This window comes from Cherax quadricarinatus, chromosome 89 (genome assembly GCF_038502225.1).
Source record: "Cherax quadricarinatus isolate ZL_2023a chromosome 89, ASM3850222v1, whole genome shotgun sequence".
Classification (NCBI taxonomy): Eukaryota; Metazoa; Arthropoda; class Malacostraca; order Decapoda; family Parastacidae; genus Cherax; species Cherax quadricarinatus.
This window is the reverse complement of record NC_091380.1, coordinates 4920228-4941154: the sequence shown is the minus strand read 5'-3', so window position 1 is coordinate 4941154 and position 20927 is coordinate 4920228. Positions and strand designations below refer to the sequence as shown.

The 20927-nt window shown below is 39.9% G+C and overlaps 1 protein-coding gene across 4 annotated transcripts in view; it reads right to left on the bottom strand.

Moving 5' to 3' along the window:
- The window catches only part of LOC128697296 (phosphatidylserine lipase ABHD16A), a 46006-nt gene that overhangs the window by 11660 nt on the left and 13419 nt on the right, over positions 1–20927 (bottom strand). For all 4 annotated transcript variants that reach the window (XR_011394556.1, XR_011394557.1, XM_070104103.1 and 1 more), the window contains exons 4-10: positions 18946–19083; positions 15625–15695; positions 12915–13087; positions 9651–9768; positions 4529–4670; positions 3549–3701; positions 1333–1529 (exon numbers count right to left, since the gene is read on the bottom strand). Coding sequence is in view for 2 of the 4 variants with exons in the window: in XM_070104103.1 (XP_069960204.1) it covers positions 1333–1529; positions 3549–3701; positions 4529–4670; positions 9651–9768; positions 12915–13087; positions 15625–15695; positions 18946–19083 (992 nt within the window). In the remaining 2 variants the exon portion in view is untranslated. The remainder of the gene's footprint in view (positions 1–1332; positions 1530–3548; positions 3702–4528; positions 4671–9650; positions 9769–12914; positions 13088–15624; positions 15696–18945; positions 19084–20927) is intronic.

Genomic DNA, 20927 nt, shown 5'->3' with positions numbered 1-20927 from the left:
TGTAAAACAATTACAGGCTTTCGTTTTACACTCACTTGGCAGGACGGTAGTACCTCCCTGGGCGGCTGCTGTTTACAACCTACTACCTATGATATATATATACATATTTGCAATATAATTTAACCGTGCTTCATAATCATAAAGAGGCACTCCTCACTTAACGACTGAGTTTCGTTCCTACGACTAGGCTCTTAAGCGAATTGGCTGATAAGAGAGGAGCGTCATCATTGGAATTATCAGCAGGGTTATCAGGTGTAGAGGGCCCGGGTAAGGAAGATGATGGAGTGGAAATGGAAGGACTTGTAGGGGTAGGGGTCCGGGGTGTAGCTTTCCACAAGAATCCCATTACTGTGGTCTCCTTTGTTATTTGCCTTTTTTCTTCATAAATTTCATGATAGCATCGTAAAAGTTCATCCATCTGCCGTTCAACTTTTGTGAACTGTTCAACATTTGGGTCCGTACCCTCTAGTTCTAACAGAGCAACATTCACTTTCCAGAACTAACCAGCTAACCCCTTTACAGTGAACTTCTTTAATCAAGCTGAAAGTGCTGCTGAGCTTCCAACTCAGTTAAATCTTCGTTAGTTAGCTCTCCCTCGACATATTCCACTAATTCTTCATTATCTTTCACCTCAACATTTAAATTAAGCACGTTAGCAAGTTTCCATGGCCAAAGTTCTCATTCAGCGTACAATACTGATTGGTCGGACAGCTGGATGGAAGTCCATACAGTCGTTCACCCTTCAACTGTCCAAACATAGATCTATGTCCACATGCAGGGCGCTCCAAACGTAGATCTACTTTTTTTTTTACATGCTTTCAAATGGGGAAAATCAAGGTCGGAGTGCTACGCACATGAACGTAGATCTACGTTTGGACAGTTTAAGGGTTAAACAGGCAGGTCGTTAAGTGAGGAGTCTCTGTACAGTATTGCCATTTGTCACTGCACAACATCATTTGTAAATATATCTGATATTTTTCCATATTACACTAATACTCTTCTAATATTAATATTCCCAATATTGTATCTTAAAAAAAAAAAAATCAAGGGGAGGGACTAAACTCGCCATGAGTTCAATTCCCACCTGTGATGTGGTTTGTTCGCAACTGTGTTATTACGATTTCATGAGTCATTATATCTTAAATACATTATCTTAACAATAAACTAACTCCTTGCTAAAAAAAAAAATAATAAGAAAAAAAATAAACACGACCATCCAACCTAATTGAATGGCTATACACTTGCCTGTGGTCATAGGCCTCTGGAGACCACTTCTCAAGTGAATATCCTAGTAAAATGATACAAATATGATTGCTAAAAGGCACAACTCACTCTGTGGTGATTATTTCATCCTTAGTACGCCGAATAAGAGTGACGGGACCATAGTAGAGAGATAACTGATCGCCCGGGTTGAGATTCATGTGATTGCGAATAGCAGCAGTGACAATGCTGCCCATGCACGCTGGCATCCGAGGTAGAGCCAGTGGAAGGATGTCATCAAAAGTGGCATCCAGGATCAGCCCACGTATCTGAGAGTTGTGGAAAACTGATGCAGACAAATTACAAACCTTATTTGCCCATATATTTCTGAAGCATTAATTTTACTTAGCCTGATTAAAAATAGTAAACCCAGCCATCACGTAGCAACCTAGAATTACCTCCACTCCTACTACTACCACCACCTCCACCACTCCTACTACTACTACCACCACCACCACTACTACTTATCTTCCACCTCAGGTGATACCTACATATATATGCAGAACAACCACTGTGAAAAAATAGTGAACTTCCAATCGCTTTTGTGATTTCTCACGGTGGGAGATGGCCAACACATTAAAAAAAAGTGTGTGAGCGCGCATGTGCACATGTGAGTGCACTGTATGCACACACACACATGCACACATGAAAAATTGCCACAGCAGGTGATAATTTTGATATTTATAAACTTTTCATAAAAACACGTGTGTGTAAGCCATGCACATGACAATGTTGAGTCAGACAATTCTACAATGAACTATTTTCAGCTAGTTATATTTTCTTGTAACCAAATGAATACATTTTTTAAAGACATCAGCCATTTCCCACTGAGGTCGGGTGACCCAAAAAAAGAAGAAACACATTCATTATCACTTGCTCCATCACTCTTGCCAGAGGCATGATGACACTACAACAGATAAAAAGGTGGTGTGGAGGTGGTTTGGTCATTTAGAGAGAATGGAACAAAGTAGAATGACTTGGAGAGCTTGTAAATTTATTGGGGAAGGAAGGTGGGTAGGGGTCGTCCCCGAAAAGATTGGAGGGAGGGGTAAAGGAAGTTTTGTGGGCGGGGGGCTTGAACTTCCAGCAAGCGTGCGTGAGCGTGTTAGATAGGAGTGAATGGAGACAAATGTTTTTTAAGACTTGACGAGCTGTTGGAGTGTGAGTAGGGTAATATTTTGTGAAGGGATTCAGGGAAACCAGTTAGCTAGACTTGAGTCCTGGAAATGGGAAGTACAATGCCTGCACTTTAAGGGAGGGGTTTAGGATATTTGCAGTTTGGAGGGACGTCTTAACTGTCGTATCTGAGTGCCTCTGCAAAGACAGTGATTGTGTGTGAGTGATGGTGAGTGTTGAATGATGATGACGAAAGTTTTTTCTTTCTTTTTGGGTCACCCTGCCTCGGTGGGAAACGGCCAATGTGTTATAAAAAAAAAAATTCTCCACCCCTCATTTAAGAGTGCTGGCACTGTACTTCCCACCTTCAGGGCTCAAGTCCAGCCAATTATAAACCTTATTTACCTATATATTACTTCTGAAGCACTAATCTTACTCAGCCTGAATGAAAATTCCTTACCATCTTGCAAAAAATATCAAACTGTTGGGAAATTGCCACAAGAGGTGATAAATCTGGGATTTTATAAATTGTTTGAAAAAACACCACTGACATGACAATGTTGCTGGTGAAAGCATTTCTTTTTTGGGTCACCCTATCTTAGTGAGAGATGGCCAGCATAATAAAAAAAATTAAAAGAGAGCTAAATGTACTGTACATTATAATTCTCAGGGATCAACATGCTGGGTTGTGGGTCTGACATGTACAATTTTCTATTCACATAACTAAATGATTTTAGACAATATCAAAACACAAATTCCATATTACAAGGGTCCTTATTTAATCTAATAACTAGAATGGTCAATATCACAGAAAGTTTCACTTATTGCTAGATTAGAAGGGATTTTTTCAGTTTTGCAACAAATGTAACATCTGATGGTTTTCGTAGCTGTTATTTGTGCGTCTAGTTGGTCAGTTATCAGAAACTTGTTGCCGGAGGAAATAATAACTGAACCTAACCGGCAGTTTATTTCCAGGATTGCAAGAGCAACATTGCATCTCTTAAATGAAGCTCAGATATTTATTTGTTAATTTTTTCTTTTAAATATGTCTTAAAATGAGATATACTCTCCCTTGGAACTTATAAAAATAAAATTATCTTTATGAATGGTTTAAGATATGGAAAGATAGTTAAAATAAATAAATAAATAAATAAATAGTAGCACATACAAACCTGTGGATAATTCATGGCTGCCCAGGTGCTGGTGTATCCACCAATACTCCAGCCGTAAATAATGATGTCCTCTTCTCTGAAGCCTAAGCCGTGAATTGCAAATTGCATCACTGCATCTACTGCATTCTGTTCTTGACTTGGGTATGGTGTTCCCTGAAAGTGTATGCCATTATTTACTTATGTTTTATCAAATGAAAACAACAGAAGGACGTTACTTATTATTAGTTTATTAACTTGCTAACTCCATAGTCATTATGGCTGGAATATTGCTGTACACTAATGGCCCCTTTCAAGGTAGGCAAAATTGCAGACCTGGAGAATTTACAGAGAGCTTTCATGGCACAGATTAAGTAAGATAAAGCACCTAAATTACTGGGAACGGTTGAAGTCTCTTGATTTGTACCCCCTGGAACACAGACAAGAAAAATACATGATAATATACACCTGGAAAATCCTAGTGACTAGTCCCAAATCTGCACATGAAAATCACTCTCTATGAAAGCTAAAGACTCGGCAGGATATCCAACATTCCCCCAATGAAAAGCAGGGGCACTATGAGTACACTAAGAGACAACACAATAAGTGGCAAGAGCCCAAGACTGTTCAACTGCCTCCCAGCATACATAAGGGGGATTACCAATAGACCCCTGGCTGTCTTCAAGAGGGAGCTGGACAGGCACCTAAAGTCATCTCCTGACAAGCCAGGCTGTGGCTTGTACATCAGTTTATGTAGGGCCTGGGCAATCAGGCCCTGATACACCTTGAGGCCTGGTCACGGACCAGGCCCCTGGGGTGTTGACCCCTAAAACACCGTCCAGGTATACTTCAGATATGTATACCATCAGTCAATAATACTGTAATCCACAAAAATAAGGACTAAACTCTGTGTATATACACAATGAGAGATGCACTTCAGGGTATATATATCCTTCAAGGAACTTTGCAAACATACAGCGCAATAGAACAAATATATTACTAACTGTGCTGGAAGCAAATCCTGGATGGTTCCATCCTAGCACTGAGAACCCGGCTTCTAATGGTGTCGACATAATTCCAACTTCATAGAAGCCAGCATTTCCTTCACAGCACACCACCAAGGTCTTTCCATTTGGATACTGCTTTCTGTCAAAATGATTTATAATAATTTATCATTCAAATGAATACTGCGAGGTTAAAATTACAGTGGACCCCCGCTTAACGATCACCTCCCAATGCGACCAATTATGCAAGTGCATTTGTGTAAGTGCATTTGTACGTGTATGTTTGGGGGTCTGAAATGGACTAATCTACTTCACAATATTCCTTATGGGAACAAATTCGGTCAGTACTGGCACCTGAACATACTTCTGGAATGAAAAAATATCGTTAACCGGGGGTCCACTGTATTATGTTATGCTAATGCTGAATTATATTGATTTTTGCAGTTTTATTATGAGCCAAATATACCACATTGTACCTCACCACTCTACTATATTACCAAACATATTCTAAGGTAGCAAATGCTAGTGAATAATTTTATAAAATGGGGAATTCAAACTGGTTTTTCAAGCCTCAAGTCAAAGTACAACACATTGATTTGTAATATCTTAGAATCTTTAGTGGTTTAATGGTTTAAATACAACTGCTGATATTACAATTTGCAATTATATTTACCAATCTGCTACTAAAGTACCATTACCAACTTACTATTTTGACCAATTTGCTGTTTTATCGCTAAAGTCATTATCACAATATAATAAAAACAGTTCAAGCCTCATGCCACAATCCTTTATTTTATTATCACACTGGCCGATTCCCACCAAGGCAGGTTGGCCCGAAAAAGAAAAACTTTCACCATCATTCACTCCATCACTGTCTTGCCAGAAGGGTGCTTTACACTACAGTTTTTAAACTGCAACATTAACACCCCTCCTTCAGAGTGCAGGCACTGTACTTCCCATCTCCAGGACTCAAGTCCGGCCTGCCGGTTTCCCTGAACCCCTTCATAAATGTTACTTTGCTCACACTCCAACAGCACGTCAAGTATTAAAAACCATTTGTCTCCATTCACTCCTATCAAACACGCTCACGCATGCCTGCTGGAAGTCCAAGCCCCTCGCACACAAAACCTCCTTTACCCCCTCCCTCCAACCTTTCTTAGGCCGACCCCTACCCCGCCTTCCTTCCACTACAGACTGATACACTCTGGAAGTCATTCTGTTTCGCTCCATTCTCTCTACATGTCCGAACCACCTTAACAACCCTTCCTCAGCCCTCTGGACAACAGTTTTGGTAATCCCGCAACCTCCTCCTAACTTCCAAACTACGAATTCTCTGCATTATATTCACACCACACATTGCCCTCAGACATGACATCTCCACTGCCTCCAGCCTTCTCCTCGCTGCAACATTCATCACCCATGCTTCACACCCATATAAGAGCATTGGTAAAACTATACTCTCATACATTCCCCTCTTTGCCTCCAAGGACAAAGTTCTTTGTCTCCACAGACTCCTAAGTGCACCGCTCACCCTTTTCCCCTCATCAAATAAATACTGAATAACTGAACCTTATAAATTGTATATCTTAAATGTTTCTCACAATTATATCACATAAATGTTAAACCTAAAACCGAATCTAACTTTATTATTTTTAAATACACTACCTTACAGAATCCTTCATATGACCTGTCTTTGTAATACTCACTTGTGCTTTATAGTAATCTGTTTGCATTAATGTTTTATCACTGACTTCATCATTGCTTAGTTAATCTTAAGTTAATTTTAAGCCAGCCCGTAATGCTATGCATAGTATAAGTGGCTTTGGCATACTGCTCTTATCTGTATTTTTTTTTGTACCTCTGTATGTGTGCACAAATTTATAATAAATAAATAAATAAATAAATAAAAATTCACCTCATCTTTCATAGACCCATCCGCTGACACGTCCACTCCCAAATATCTGAATACATTCACCTCCTCCATACTCTCTCCCTCCAATCTGATATCCAATCTTTCATCACCTAATCTTTTTGTTATCCTCATAACCTTACTCTTTCCTGTATTCACTTTGAATTTTCTTCTTTTGCACACCCTACCAAATTCATCCACCAACCTCTGCAACTTCTCTTCAGAATCTCCCAAGAGCACAGTGTCATCAGCAAAGAGCAACTATCCCACTTTGTGTGTGATTCTTTATCTTTTAACTCCACGCCTCTTGCCAAGACCCTCGCATTTACTTCTCTTACAACCCCATCTATAAATATATTAAACAACCACGGTGACATCACACATCCATCCTTGTCTAAGGCCTACTTTTACTGGGAAATAATCTCCCTCTTTCCTACATACTCTAACTTGAGCCTCACTATCCTCGTAAAAATTCTTCACTGCTTTCAGTAACCTACCTCCTACACCATACACCTGCAACATCTGCCACATTGCCCCCTATCCACCCTGTCATATGCCTCCTCCTCCATAAATGCCACAAAAACCTCTTTAGCCTTATCTAAATACTGTTCACTTATATGTTTCACTGTAAACACCTGGTCCACATACCCCCTACCTTTCCTAAAGCCTCCTTGTTCATCTGCTATCCTATTCTCCGTCTTACTCTTAATTCTTTCAATAATAACTCTACCATACACTTTACCAGGTATACTCAACAGACTTATCCCCTTATAATTTTTGCACTCTCTTTTGTCCCCTTTGCCTTTATACAAAGGAACTATGCATGCTCTCTGCCAATCCCTAGGTACCTTACCCTCTTCCATACATTTATTAAATAATTGCACCAACCACTCCAAAACTATATCCCCACCTGCTTTTAACATTTCTATCTTTATCCCATCAATCCTGGCTGCCTTACCCCCTTTCATTTTACCTACTGCCTCACGAACTTCCCCCATACTCACAACTGGCTCTTCCTCACTCCTACAAGATGTTATTCCTCCTTGCCCTATACACAATCTATATTTTTATAATTCATTTCAAGCCAGCAGTATAGGAAATCACAGGGCTGATTTCCCAAATCATCAGACCTCCCTAAGTGGGGGGGAGAGAAGAGCAGTGGATCCACAGTATGTGATGTAGTTCAGCTGGGCTTGTGAGGTCTCGGGGGAGACCTAATTTAACCAATTATATGGTCACGCCTTGCCTTGGCAAACGTCTGTAGCCACGCCCACGTCTGAGGTCTTTTGTTCTTGACGGCGTCAGACCTAGGCGTCAGGTCGTACACGTGGTTGTGGAGGGTGTTTGGACCACCATAAAAGCCCAAGGAAGAGCATGATCAGGAGATTCAAGCGGAGCTGCTGCTGGAGTGCAGAGCTCCTGAGCAGAGATTCGAGCGGAGCTGCTGCTGGGGTGCAGGGCTCGGGAGAAGGCTGCTGAAGTCTCTGGAGGAGACTGTTGGAGGCACTGGGCAGAGTACTGGCTTGGCACAGTACTCGTGCTGTGTAGGTCTTGGGACCTGTGGCTTAGTTCCTGTGATGAACTGCCCTCTGAACTATATTGTAAGTTACATTCATTTTGGTCAAGTTGATTGTGTTCCCTGTCTCACTGCTTATGTGTACCACCCCATTTATCTACACCACAATAATGTTCTGTTCCCAAATATATTATTGTACAAGGACTTAATAATAAACTGTGTTTGAGTAGAATAGTAATATTCACTGCCCACCGTTATTTATTCTTTTTTCCTATATTTTATTATGTTTATATATGAGTGAAGAATGGGCGAGGCATATGTTAGTGAGTAGTGTAGAGTTAATGAGAGTGTCGTGGTGGTCACCACTGACCTGTCATTACCTACCTACCTCTGCTAATCATCTCACTCCTACCACTTCCCCTGCCTCTCCCCTGCCTACATAATCCCTTACTCTCATATTCCCCACTTATATCCCTTACGTTCCAATACCCCCCTACATGACAAGTATGCCTATTCAATTGTGCCACATTTCCTTAGCCACTCTTAATTTATAAGACTAATCTAGTGATGAAGCCTCCACAGGCTAATGTATTATACACTACTACTACCACTACTACTTTCAACAAACCGGCTGTGTCCCACCGAGGCGGGGATGCCCAAAAGAAAAAATGAAAGTTTCTCCTTTTAAATTTAGTAATATATACAGGAGAAGGGGCTACTAGCCCCTTGCTCCTGGCATTTTAGTTGGGGATTCTTCACTGAGACACCACAGATTACCACACGCCACAAGTACCTATTGTATCACTAGATGTGCAATTCTTGTACTATCAGTGCTGAACACATCCACATCCCTCAACCCACGAGAGATGCAACATACCTGCAAATGGCCTGCTACACTGCTCTGTGTAACTTTTTTTTTTCTTAACAAGTCGGCCGTCTCCCACCGAGGCAGGGTGACCCAAAAAAGAAAGAAAATTCCCAGAAAGAAAATACTCTCATCATCATTCAACACTTTTACCTCACTCACACATAATCACTGTTTTTGCAGAAGTGCTCAGAATACAACAGTTTAGAAGCATATACGTATAAAGATACACTATAGGTGAGAATTCAAGTAGCAGAAATGGAATGGCAGGTCCTAGGCTGAAGTCCACTGATGGCTTGATTAGATCACTAACTTAATCAGTCATAACCCACAGACACCCTCTATTCTACACAAGTCAAAAAAAAAAAAAAAGGCATCAGGTAGCATACTAATACCCCAGCATTCTCATTTACAAGAAGCAAAATGAGTTGCAGATCAACTTTTTACGGTTTTCTTTTCAACAAACTGGCTGTCTCCCACTGAGGAAGGGTGACCCAAAAAAGAAACTCTTTCACCAGCATAATAATGTTTCTAGCTTTAAAATTTTTCTGGTAATTCCTTTTACTTATTAGCTACTCTCTACTTTTTTTTTAACACATCGGCCATTTCCCACCGAGGCACGGCGAATCAAAAAAGAAACACTTTCATTGTCACTCCCTCCACTGTCTTGCCAGAAGGATGCCAATACTACAGTTGAAAAACTGTAACTTATCTCCACAGCACAGGCACTGTACTTCCCACCTCCAGGACTCAAGTCTGTCTAACCAGTTTCCCTGTCATCTCCTATCTATATATAAAAGAAAGTTGTTTGACATGACAGTTTTGTACTAACTTTCCTCGTCTATCCACGAGCATTGTATCAATGCTGTTTCCATCTCGAGTAGTGACTTTGTTGCGAAGTCCTCCTTGTTCTTGTATTAATTTCTCTCTTCCTTGGAGGAGATACTGATCTGTAATGATAATATTTGTTTTAAAAATAATTAAGCAGAGGAATGTTACCACCTCAAGGCAGAATTACTAAACTATTTTAGAAAAAGCATTATCTAAATCTAATGAATAGTCTATTAGATGAAGTAATTCAGTTTACAGTTTAGGATTATAGTGAAGTCTAGGTTTACCTGGAGTTTACCTGGAGAGAGTTCCGGGGGTCAACGCCCCCGCGGCCCGGTCTGTGACCAGGCCTCCTGGTGGATCAGAGCCTGGTCAACCAGGCTGTTGCTGCTGGCTGCACGCAAACCAACGTACGAGCCACAGCCCGGCTGGTCAGGAACCGACTTTAGGTGCTTGTCCAGTGCCAGCTTGAAGACTGCCAGGGGTCTGTTGGTAATCCCCCTTATGTGTGCTGGGAGGCAGTTGAACAGTCTCGGGCCCCTGACACTTATTGTATGGTCTCTTAACGTGCTAGTGACACCCCTGCTTTTCATTGGGGGAATGTTGCATCGTCTGCCAAGTCTTTTGCTTTCGTAGTGAGTGATTTTCGTGTGCAAGTTCGGTACTAGTCCCTCTAGGATTTTCCAGGTGTATATAATCATGTCTCTCTCCCGCCTGCGTTCCAGGGAATACAGGTTTAGGAACCACAAGTGCTCCCAGTAATTGAGGTGTTTTATCTCCGTTATGTGCGCCGTGAAGGTTCTCTGTACATTTTCTAGGTCAGCAATTTCACCTGCCTTGAAAGGTGCTGTTAGTGTGCAGCAATATTCCAGCCTAGATAGAACAAGTGACCTGAGGAGTGTCATCATGGGCTTGGCCTCCCTAGTTTTGAAGGTTCTCATTATCCATCCTGTCATTTTTCTAGCAGATGCAATTGATACAATGTTATGGTCCTTGAAAGTGAGATCCTCCGACATGATCACTCCCAGGTCTTTGACGTTGGTGTTTCGCTCTATTTTGTGGCCAGAATTTGTTTTGTACTCTGATGAAGATTTAATTTCCTCATGTTTACCATATCTGAGTAATTGAAATTTCTCATCGTTGAACTTCATATTGTTTTCTGCAGCCCACTGAAAGATTCGGTTGATGTCCGCCTGGAGCCTTGCAGTGTCTGCAATGGAAGACACTGTCATGCAGATTCGGGTGTCATCTGCAAAGGAAGACACGGTGCTGTGGCTGACATCCTTGTCTATGTCGGATATGAGGATGAGGAACAAGATGGGAGCGAGTACTGTGCCTTGTGGAACAGAGCTTTTCACCGTAGCTGCCTCGGACTTTACTCTGTTGACGACTACTCTCTGTGTTCTGTTAGTGAGGAAATTATAGATCCATCGACCGACTTTTCCTGTTATCCCTTTAGCACGCATTTTGTGCGCTATTACGCCATGGTCACACTTGTCGAAGGCTTTTGCAAAGTCTGTATATATTGCATCTGCATTCTTTTTATCTTCTAGTGCATTTAGGACCTTGTCGTAGTGATCCAATAGTTGAGACAGACAGGAGCGACCTGTTCTAAACCCATGTTGCCCTGGGTTGTGTAACTGATGGGTTTCTAGATGGGTGGTGATCTTGCTTCTTAGGACCCTTTCAAAGATTTTTATGATATGGGATGTTAGTGCTATCGGTCTGTAGTTCTTTGCTGTTGCTTTACTGCCCCCTTTGTGGAGTGGGGCTATGTCTGTTGTTTTTAGTAACTGTGGGACGACCCCCGTGTCCATGCTCCCTCTCCATAGGATGGAAAAGGCTCGTGATAGGGGCTTCTTGCAGTTCTTGATGAACACGGAGTTCCATGAGTCTGGCCCTGGGGCAGAGTGCATGGGCATGTCATTTATCGCCTGTTCGAAGTCATTTGGCGTCAGGATAACATCGGATAGGCTTGTGTTAACCAAATTTTGTGGCTCTCTCATAAAAAATTCATTTTGATCTTCGACTCTCAGTCTGGTTAGCGGCTTGCTAAAAACTGAGTCATATTGGGACTTGAGTAGCTCACTCATTTCCTTGCTGTCATCTGTGTAGGACCCATCTTGTTTAAGAAGGGGCCCAATACTGGATGTTGTTTTCGACTTTGATTTGGCATAGGAGAAGAAATACTTTGGGTTTCTTTCGATTTCATTTATGGCTTTCAGTTCTTCCCGCGATTCCTGACTTCTATAAGATTCCTTTAGCTTGAGTTCGATGCTTGCTATTTCTCTGACCAGTGTCTCCCTACACATTTCAGATATATTGACTCACTTTGTGAAATATTGTATATACATATACAGTGGACCCCCGCTTAACGATCACCTCCCAATGCGACCAATTATGTAAGTGTATTTATGTAAGTGCATTTGTACGTGTATGTTTGGGGGTCTGAAATGGACTAATCTACTTCACAATATTCCTTATGGGAACAAATTCGGTCAGTACTGGCACCTGAACATACTTCTGGAGTGAAAAAATATCGTTCACCGGGGGTCCACTGTAGTCAACTGACTGGCTTTCATATTTTTTTAACATACCGGCGGTCTCTCACCACGGCAGGGCGACCCAGAAAAGAAGAGAATTTTTTTTTTTTTTACGTTTAGTAATTAATAGAGGAGACGGTAAACATTTGCTTTATGTAATTTCCTGGAAACAAATTTCTCTAAAACATCAGTAAACTGTTAAGTTGAAACATCTGTAGAAGCACTCCAGCTGGGCTGCCTGGGCTGCCTGGGCTGCCTGGGCTGCCTGGGCTGCCTGGGCTGCGGCCCCTGAAGCTACACTTCACCACACCCACAACCTTTCACATTTACGTAGCTTCCATCAATATCAGTTTCTTCCTGCAAATGTAATCACATTTTCCTAGACCAATTATTTTACATACTTAAAACTAGTATTTAATGACAATGCTGATGAGATGAATTCTTTATTTTCCATTAAAGACAGTTTATCACCCATTAAAAAACTTTTTTTTTTTTTTTTAATTTGCTGGCTGCCTCCCACTAAGACAGGGTGACCCAAAAAAGAAGAAACACTTTCATCATCACTCTCTTCATCAATGTCTTGCCAGAAGCATGTTGCTACTACAGTTCAAAAATTTTAACATATCTCCGCCCCTCCTTCAGAGCGCAGGCACTGTACTTCTCACCTCCAGGACTCAAGTCCAGCCAACTTGTATCCATGAATCCCTTCAAAAACAACTTACCAACAGCAATCTGCAACAGCTGTATAGAGCCAGGGTAAATCATTTTCTTGCCAATAAGGATGGTGACAATCCAAGCTATTATCTGGCAAGGCATCGTTGCAATTTGGTTGATAATCCCGCCCTTTCTACGTGTCAGACCTCTGTCCACATAAACACGTGGTTTGCGCTCATACCTAAAGAACAAAAGGATAAATGTACCTATATATTATGTGGCTTTTTATCCCTAATAATAGTTTATTATATATAAACTAATGTAGTTTACTGTATACTGCAGAAAAATAAATTATCTGTATTTGTTTACAATATTTTTCAGTAAACATATTATGCTGTTGTTAATGAGGAACAACAGATTTTATATTTCAAACGTCAGAATACTAAAAAAAAGCTTTTATATAAACAAGAAAAAATAGGTTAAAATTCGTTAATGTTTTGTGTAAGAGAGTAAACTGTAGCAAAAAACTTCCATGCTTAAGATCTGCAATAATCTGTGAGGAGGATTTATCCAGATTTCTCTCCGATTCTGACTTGTTAGATTTTTTATTACGACTCAAGTTTCAATCTCATACCTTCACAGACTAGTGCTATGTATCAATGTACACTCAACTGAAAAAAAAACATCATCTTAAGCTTTAGCATTTCAAACCATATCCCCGGCCGGGATTGAACCCGCGGTCATAGTCTCAAAACTCCAGCCTGTCGCGTTAGCCACTAGACCAGCTAGCCACAATAAGATTCATCCAACTAGGTATATTTCTACACCATAGGAAGGTTAGCACAGGCACCACTGTGACCACAAATGCAAGTTTTTACAGAGGAATCTCCAGCTAGCGTGGCCGTGACGAACTCTAGCTCAAGTCCCTTCACTGCCTTCAACATGACTCAAGAAATCGTAATGACACAATTACAAACAAACCATACTCTATGACCGCGGGTTCAACCCCGGCCGGGGGTTTGTTTGTAATCGTGTCATTACGATTTCTTGAGTCTTTAGCATTTTATTTAGGTTTACTATTGTTAATCTATTACCAATGATTCTCTTGTCTCGTACATTTAACATAAGTTTTCAACATCCTATTATTTTTGTATATGCACGCAAATACTCTGAACTTTACCTATTACATAACATTAGATAACCTTTACTTCTTTCTTTCAACACACCGGCCGTATCCCACCGAGGCGGGGACGGCCCAAAAGGAAAAACGAAAGTTTCTCCTTTCAAATTTAGTAATATATACAGGAGAAGGGGTTACTAGCCCCTTGCTCCTGGCATTTTAGTTGCCTCTTACAACACGCATGGCTTACGAAGGAAGAATTCTGTTCCACTTCACCATGGAGATAAGAGGAAATAAACAAGAACAAGAACTAGAAAGAAAATAGAAGAAAACCCAGAGGGGTGTGTATATATATGCTTGTACATGTATGTGTAGTGTGACCTAAGTGTAAGTAGAAGTAGCAAGACATACCTGAAATCTTGCATGTTCATGAGACAGAAAAAAGGACACCAGCAATCCTACCATCATGTAAAACAATTACAGGCTTTCATTTTACACTCACTTGGCAGGACGGTAGTACCTCCCTGGGTGGTTGCTGTCTACCAACCTACTACCTAATAACCTTTACCTATTAGATAATATTTACAAGTCTAATTAGAAATGCCGAACATATATACTATTAAAGTGGAACCACGGTATACGCCCTTAATTCATTCCAGAAGGCTGTTCGAGTGCCGATCTGTTTGAGTATCGAACAAGTTCTTCCCAACTAATTTTCTGTTTAGTTGACTATCACTAATCATGATAACAGCCAACTTATTTATTCAAATAATACAAAAAAAAAAACACCAAAAAATGCAAAGAAACACGAAATAGTTTACAGCGAAGTTCTGGCAGGTTGTATTTGTTGGGTCACATGCTGAGCTTTGTTCAAGCAGGGAGCTGGTCATATACCGAGGTTCCACTGTACAGTGGACCCCCGCTTAATGATCACCTCCCAATGCGACCAATTATGTAAGTGTATTTATGTAAGTGCGTTTGTACGTGTATGTTTGGGGGTCTGAAATGGACTAATCTAATTCACAATATTCCTTATGGGAACAAATTCGGTCAGTACTGGCACCTGAACATACTTCTGGAATGAAAAAATATCGTTAACCGGGGGTCCACTGTATCTCAAATGATTTAATGAAACCAGAGACATAACTCTTTGCAGTTACTTATCTTATAAACAAACCTGACAGCTTCTTCTCTTCAATACAAACTAATCTTGCAAATAATATTCCAGAGGCTCAAACTAACATTAGTTATCTGGCTAACAGTTATCTCAACTGCCTGTACTCAGCATCAACCAAACCCTAAGAAATCATCTGAATAAACTGAGAGACCAGCAAAGAAAGATGATAGCCCATAAAAAGCAGGTAAATAAATCTTAAGATGGAAGAAATCACAATAAAACATATGATTGCAAATATGTAAAAATACCGAAGTGCAAACAGGAAATAAAACCTGAGCGCTTCATGTGTTTACACACGTTCTAAAGATGCGTACTTTTATTTCCAATGTGACTGGTATTTTTATAAATTCTAAGATATTTAAAAGGTGAAGTGACATTGTAGTGACATTAATATTGATGTTAGTTTTCTAAAGAGAATAAAAAACTACTTATTAACCCATTTACAACTTAATATCAGACAAAGTAAAGAATATAAACATACCGTTCTGTCTCAGTCCAGTCGAAGTTAATGGGCCAAGCTGAGAAATCAAACTCGTACTTTCGCAGTGGCTCCTGAAATTAAATATCTGTCAACCATTCACTATAACATGCAATACAAAAAAATTGTAGATAAATGGTTCAGAGAACAGACAAACTGATAAAACAGACACATGTGCAACACCTGGGTATCAGTAAAGTGGAAATATCTTGCCTCACTGGCTTCCTCAGTCCAATACAAAGAAGAACAGTGAAGATCCTGGAGAGTGATACATTACCACAATAAAATGTCACATTAGATGAAGCTGTCCATTTACCTAACAATTTGGAAATTGCTCATTAGTCAGGAAAAGTGCTAAGCCCATAAAGGTTATTCAACATTGCACAGCAAAGAAAAAAAGATATGGTGGTAAGGAAGAAATGGCTTAACTCTTAGCCCCTTGACTGTCGCAACCCCCAATACTGAAGTGTCTCCTGGTGTCGCAAAATTTAAAAAAAAAATTTTTTTTCTTATGAAATGATAGAGAATCTTTTCCCGATTGTAATGGCACCAAAAAGACGAAATTTGATGGAAAACTGACGGAATTACGCTCTCGCGAAGTTAGCGACCTCGGGGATATTTACAAATTGGCGATTTCGCCCACTTTGAGCCCTATTTTCAGCTAATTCCATTGTTCCAGTCGACCAAACTCATAGCTTTTTCTTTAGAACTCCATTCTTTCTATTGATTGAGCACAAGAAACTGCCCATTTACCGATTTCAATTACCCAGTAACGTGGTCAGAAATTTGCAATTTGGCCAATTTCACAAAAATTAAAAAATATGACAATTTCAAAATAAGGTCCAGAATGAACACTGCAGACATTCCTGGCTCTAAAATAACATTTTCTCTGTTTATCAGTCATGTCTCCAGGCCCCTCTGATATTACTCTTGCTTTCTATTTTGAATTTTTATTCAAACAAAAAATAGAAGACTTACTATCATGCAGACTACTGCAATATTGTAATAATTGTATAAATAACATCAACTCATTCATGACTGCATATTAGAATAGCTAGTTGGACATTTATAAGACAATGACATCATTTGTTTACTTTTGAACATCGGCAAAAATCAAACATTTCCCCCACTTTGAGCTCCATTTCCCGGTTCTTTTTATAGTAAAATCAATCAAAATCACCTCTATTTCTATAATATGTTTTCCATTCTATCAAATGAGACCAAGAAAATGAGAATACAACCATAAATACTATACAAAAATAAAAAAATACAGGTCGGAGTTTTTTTTTCTCATTATGCACTGCGTGCTCCAGGATTTTTTTTTATGTTGCACACTGACCACACAGACCCATTCTCTCACATGTGGGCCTACCAGCTTTTTCCTGCTTGATTTGAAGCCGCTAGAATTTATGAGTATATATACACGTCAAACACGGTACCTCGTAAGACGTATATATACGACCTCGACAGTCAAAGGGTTAAATGGTCCAAACGTATATATACGTTTTTTCAACATCTGAAAGTATGTAAAAAAAAGTAGATCTTCTTTTTTGTTTTACATTTGAAAACGTGTAAAAAAAACTTTTATCTACATTTTTTTTTTGTTATATTTGAAAATATGTAAAAAAAAGTAGACCTACTTTTGTAGCACTACGAATTTGAACGTCGATCTGTTTGGACCGTTTAAGGGTTAGAGAGAACATGGGTTGAAAGAAAGTACTGCATACTTCTTGAAGTATATCAGCTAAGAAATTAAAGTGTCTGTGAAAAGAGCAAGGGGCTAGTAATCCCTTCTCCCGTATAAATTACTAAATTTAAGAAGAGAAACTTTCGTTTTTCTTTTTGGGCCACCCTGCCTCAGTGGGATACAGCCAGTTTGCTGAAAGAAAAAAGAAGTCTGCAGAAAAGGTGCAGCCATCAGCAAGAAGAGACTAAGGTGCTCATCACCTGCTCCTAGACTGAGGAACTCATTATCTTATTTTCCACTGTCTGCTGGGTATACAGTGGACCCCCGCATAACGATTACCTCCGAATGTGACCAATTATGTAAGTGTATTTATGCAAGTGCGTTTGTACGTGTATGTTTTGGGGGTCTGAAATGGACTAATCTACTTCACAATATTTCTTATGGGAACAAATTCGGTCGGTACTGGCACCTGAACATACTTCTGGAATGAAAAAATATCGTTAACCGGGGGTCCACTGTATTTCTACAGTCTTCATATTATATTTTTTATTAATACATTCGCTGTTTCCCACCAAGGCAGGGTGGCCCACCAAGGCAGGGTGGCCCACCAAGGCAGGGTGGCCCACCAAGGCAGGGTGGCCCACCAAGGCAGGGTGGTCTGAAAAAGAAAAACTTTCATCATTCACTCCATCATTGTCTTGCAGAGGAGCATTTACACTACAGTTATAAAACTGCAACATTAACACCCCTCCTTCAGAGTGCAGGCACTGTACTTCCCATCTCCAGGACTCATATTATATCCATGTAATGTATTGATAAAGACACTGGATGGTGAAACATCTACAAGATACCCAGAAACATTAATAATCCACAGAGAAAAAAGCTTATGACGGCGTTTTGGTCCGTCTTGCACCATTCACAAGTCATATTGACGTTGCACATGTGTATAATTCATCAAGGCAAAGTAAGCATATGAGGGAGCCAATGAAAACATAACTGTGGACAACTCCTGGTTCTTTGTCTTGATCACTAGCAAAAGACTGTAACAATAATTTTTAAAAGGGTGGAGTGGTAAGCCAGCAGAAGGCTTCGGTCAGATGACCAAAAGCTCCAGCTGCAGGTCATCATATGACTAAGACCTGCATCAAGAAACACTTGTCCTGTTTCTGGATAAACCTTACCTAACTTAAGACTGCATAACCTTAATACTTTATTCTGAAAATCATTTACAAAATTTTGAACATTAAAAAGATATACACCTACCATCCGACTTACGACCGAGTTCGGTTCCGAGAAACCGGTCGTAAGTCGAAATGGTCGTAAGTCGAACTTTACTACTGAATATCAACAAAACATTTTTGTAATGACTATTTTATTGTTTTATTTTGGTATTTCATGTTTTACTTTACTTTTTATGCTGTTAGTACTGTATTTTATACTGTAAGGTTTAGGATAAACACTGTGTACAACACAAATAGTTGTTTATTTCCCAGAAATTTGGCATAAAAAACACGGTTGTAAGTCGAGTGGTCGCAAGTCGAGCAGGTCGTAAGTCGGATGATAGGTGTACATGTATATCATTATCTAAATGCAAAGACTTATGAACATTAGATATACTGTATGTACTGTCTACCTACCATCACCTTATCTGTTGGACTGTTTTGTTGAGCCTTTGCCAAGATCTTCAAGAAAGACATGTACACGGGGTTTAGACGACGGCCAAAGCCTCTGAAGACCATAGCCACGATCAACAGCAACCCCAAACCTGTGCTGCACTGAAATAAATGACAAATTTTATAGCCCCCCAAAAAATACAAGGCTGGTAAATTTAATTCCCAGTATGAGGAATCATTAAAGATAGAAGGAAGGAAGTAGTGATGTAACTGGCATGCACAAATACAGTGGACCCTCGCCTAACGAACGTATCGCATAACGTCAAATCCGCCTAGCGATACATTTTAACGCAAAAATTTTGCCTCAGCTAGCGCTAAAAAACTCACTCGACACGATTCGTTCGAGACACGTCCACATGCGGCCTGAGCCCGCCTCACTTGTTCCGTGGGTGCCAGTGTTTACAAGCCAGCCACCGCGGTCGCTTCCAAGCATATAATCGGAATATTTCATATTATCACCTTTTTAGTGATTGCATCTGCAAAATAAGTCACCATGGGCCCCAAGAAAGCTTCTAGTGCCAACCCTACAGGAAAAAGGGCGAGAATAACTATGGATATGAAGAAAGAGATCATTGCTAAGTATGAAAGTGGAGTGCGTGTCTCCGAGCTGGAAAGGTTGTACATAAAACCCCAATCAACCATCGCTACTATTGTGGCCAAGAAAGCGGCAATCAAGGAAGCTGTTCTTGCCAAAGGTGCAACTTTGTTTTCGAAACAGAGATCGCAAGTGATAGAAGATGTTGAGAGACTGTTATTGGTGTGGATAAACGAAAAACAGATAGCAGGGGATAGCATCTCTCAAGCGATCGTATGTGAAAAGGCTAGGGAGCTGCATGAGGATTTAATTAGAAAAATGCCTGCAACTAGTGGTGATGTGAGTGAATTTAAGGCCAGCAAAGGTTGGTTTGAGAGATTTAAGAATCGTAGTGGCATGGTGAGGCTGCCAGTTCGGACCACAAATTGGCTGAAAAATATGTGCAGGAATTCAAGGAGTACATAGACAGTGAAGGACTGAAACCTGAACAAGTGTTTGTGACGAAACAGGCCTGTTTTGGAAGAAAATGCCAAGCAGGACCTACATTACTCAGGAGGAGTAATGGTATTAAAAGAAGAAGGGAAGTAACCCCGGAAAAGGACTTGACACCTCAAGTCCTAATGGAAGGGGGTTCCCCTTCTAAACATTAACACCATCCACACACTCTCCTCCTCCCATCACCAGATCTTCAATAAAGGTAAGTGTCATGTAACTGTGCATGTCCTCTTCAGTTTGTGTGTATTAAAATTAATATTTCATGTGGTAAAATTATTTTTTTCATACTCTGGGGTGTCAGGAACGGATTAATTTGATTTCCATTATTTCTTATGGGGAAAATTAATTCGGCTAACGATAATTTTGCCTAACGTTGAGCTCTCAGGAACGGATTAATATTGTTAGGCGAGGGTCCACTGTATATGAAATACAAAACTTAAGCACTAAACACATAGGGTAGCATAGCAATCAGGTTCGAACAAAGGATGGGACGGAGAGGTCCACTTCCTTGAATCAAGAGCCCATCATCAGCATCAAGGCACCTCTTTAGAACGGAATGAACGTCAAACTTTTTACATAAAGTACATTACATAAATTATACAGTAAAAAAAAAAAAAAAAAAGAAGGATAAATGTCAGGTAGGAAGCAAAGATAATCTAAATTTGAAACCTAAGAATGATAGTGAAATAATCTTGACTCGATAACAAAAAGCTTCTAGTGCACATATGCTTCTAGCCCTTAAATGGTCCAAACGTATATATACGTTTTTTCAACATTTGAAAGTATGTAAAAAATGTACATCAACTTTTTTTTTTTTTACATTTGAAAATGTGTAAAAAAACTTTTATCTACACTTTTTTCTGTTATATTTGAAAATATGTAAAAAAATAGATCTACTTTTGAAGCACTACGGATT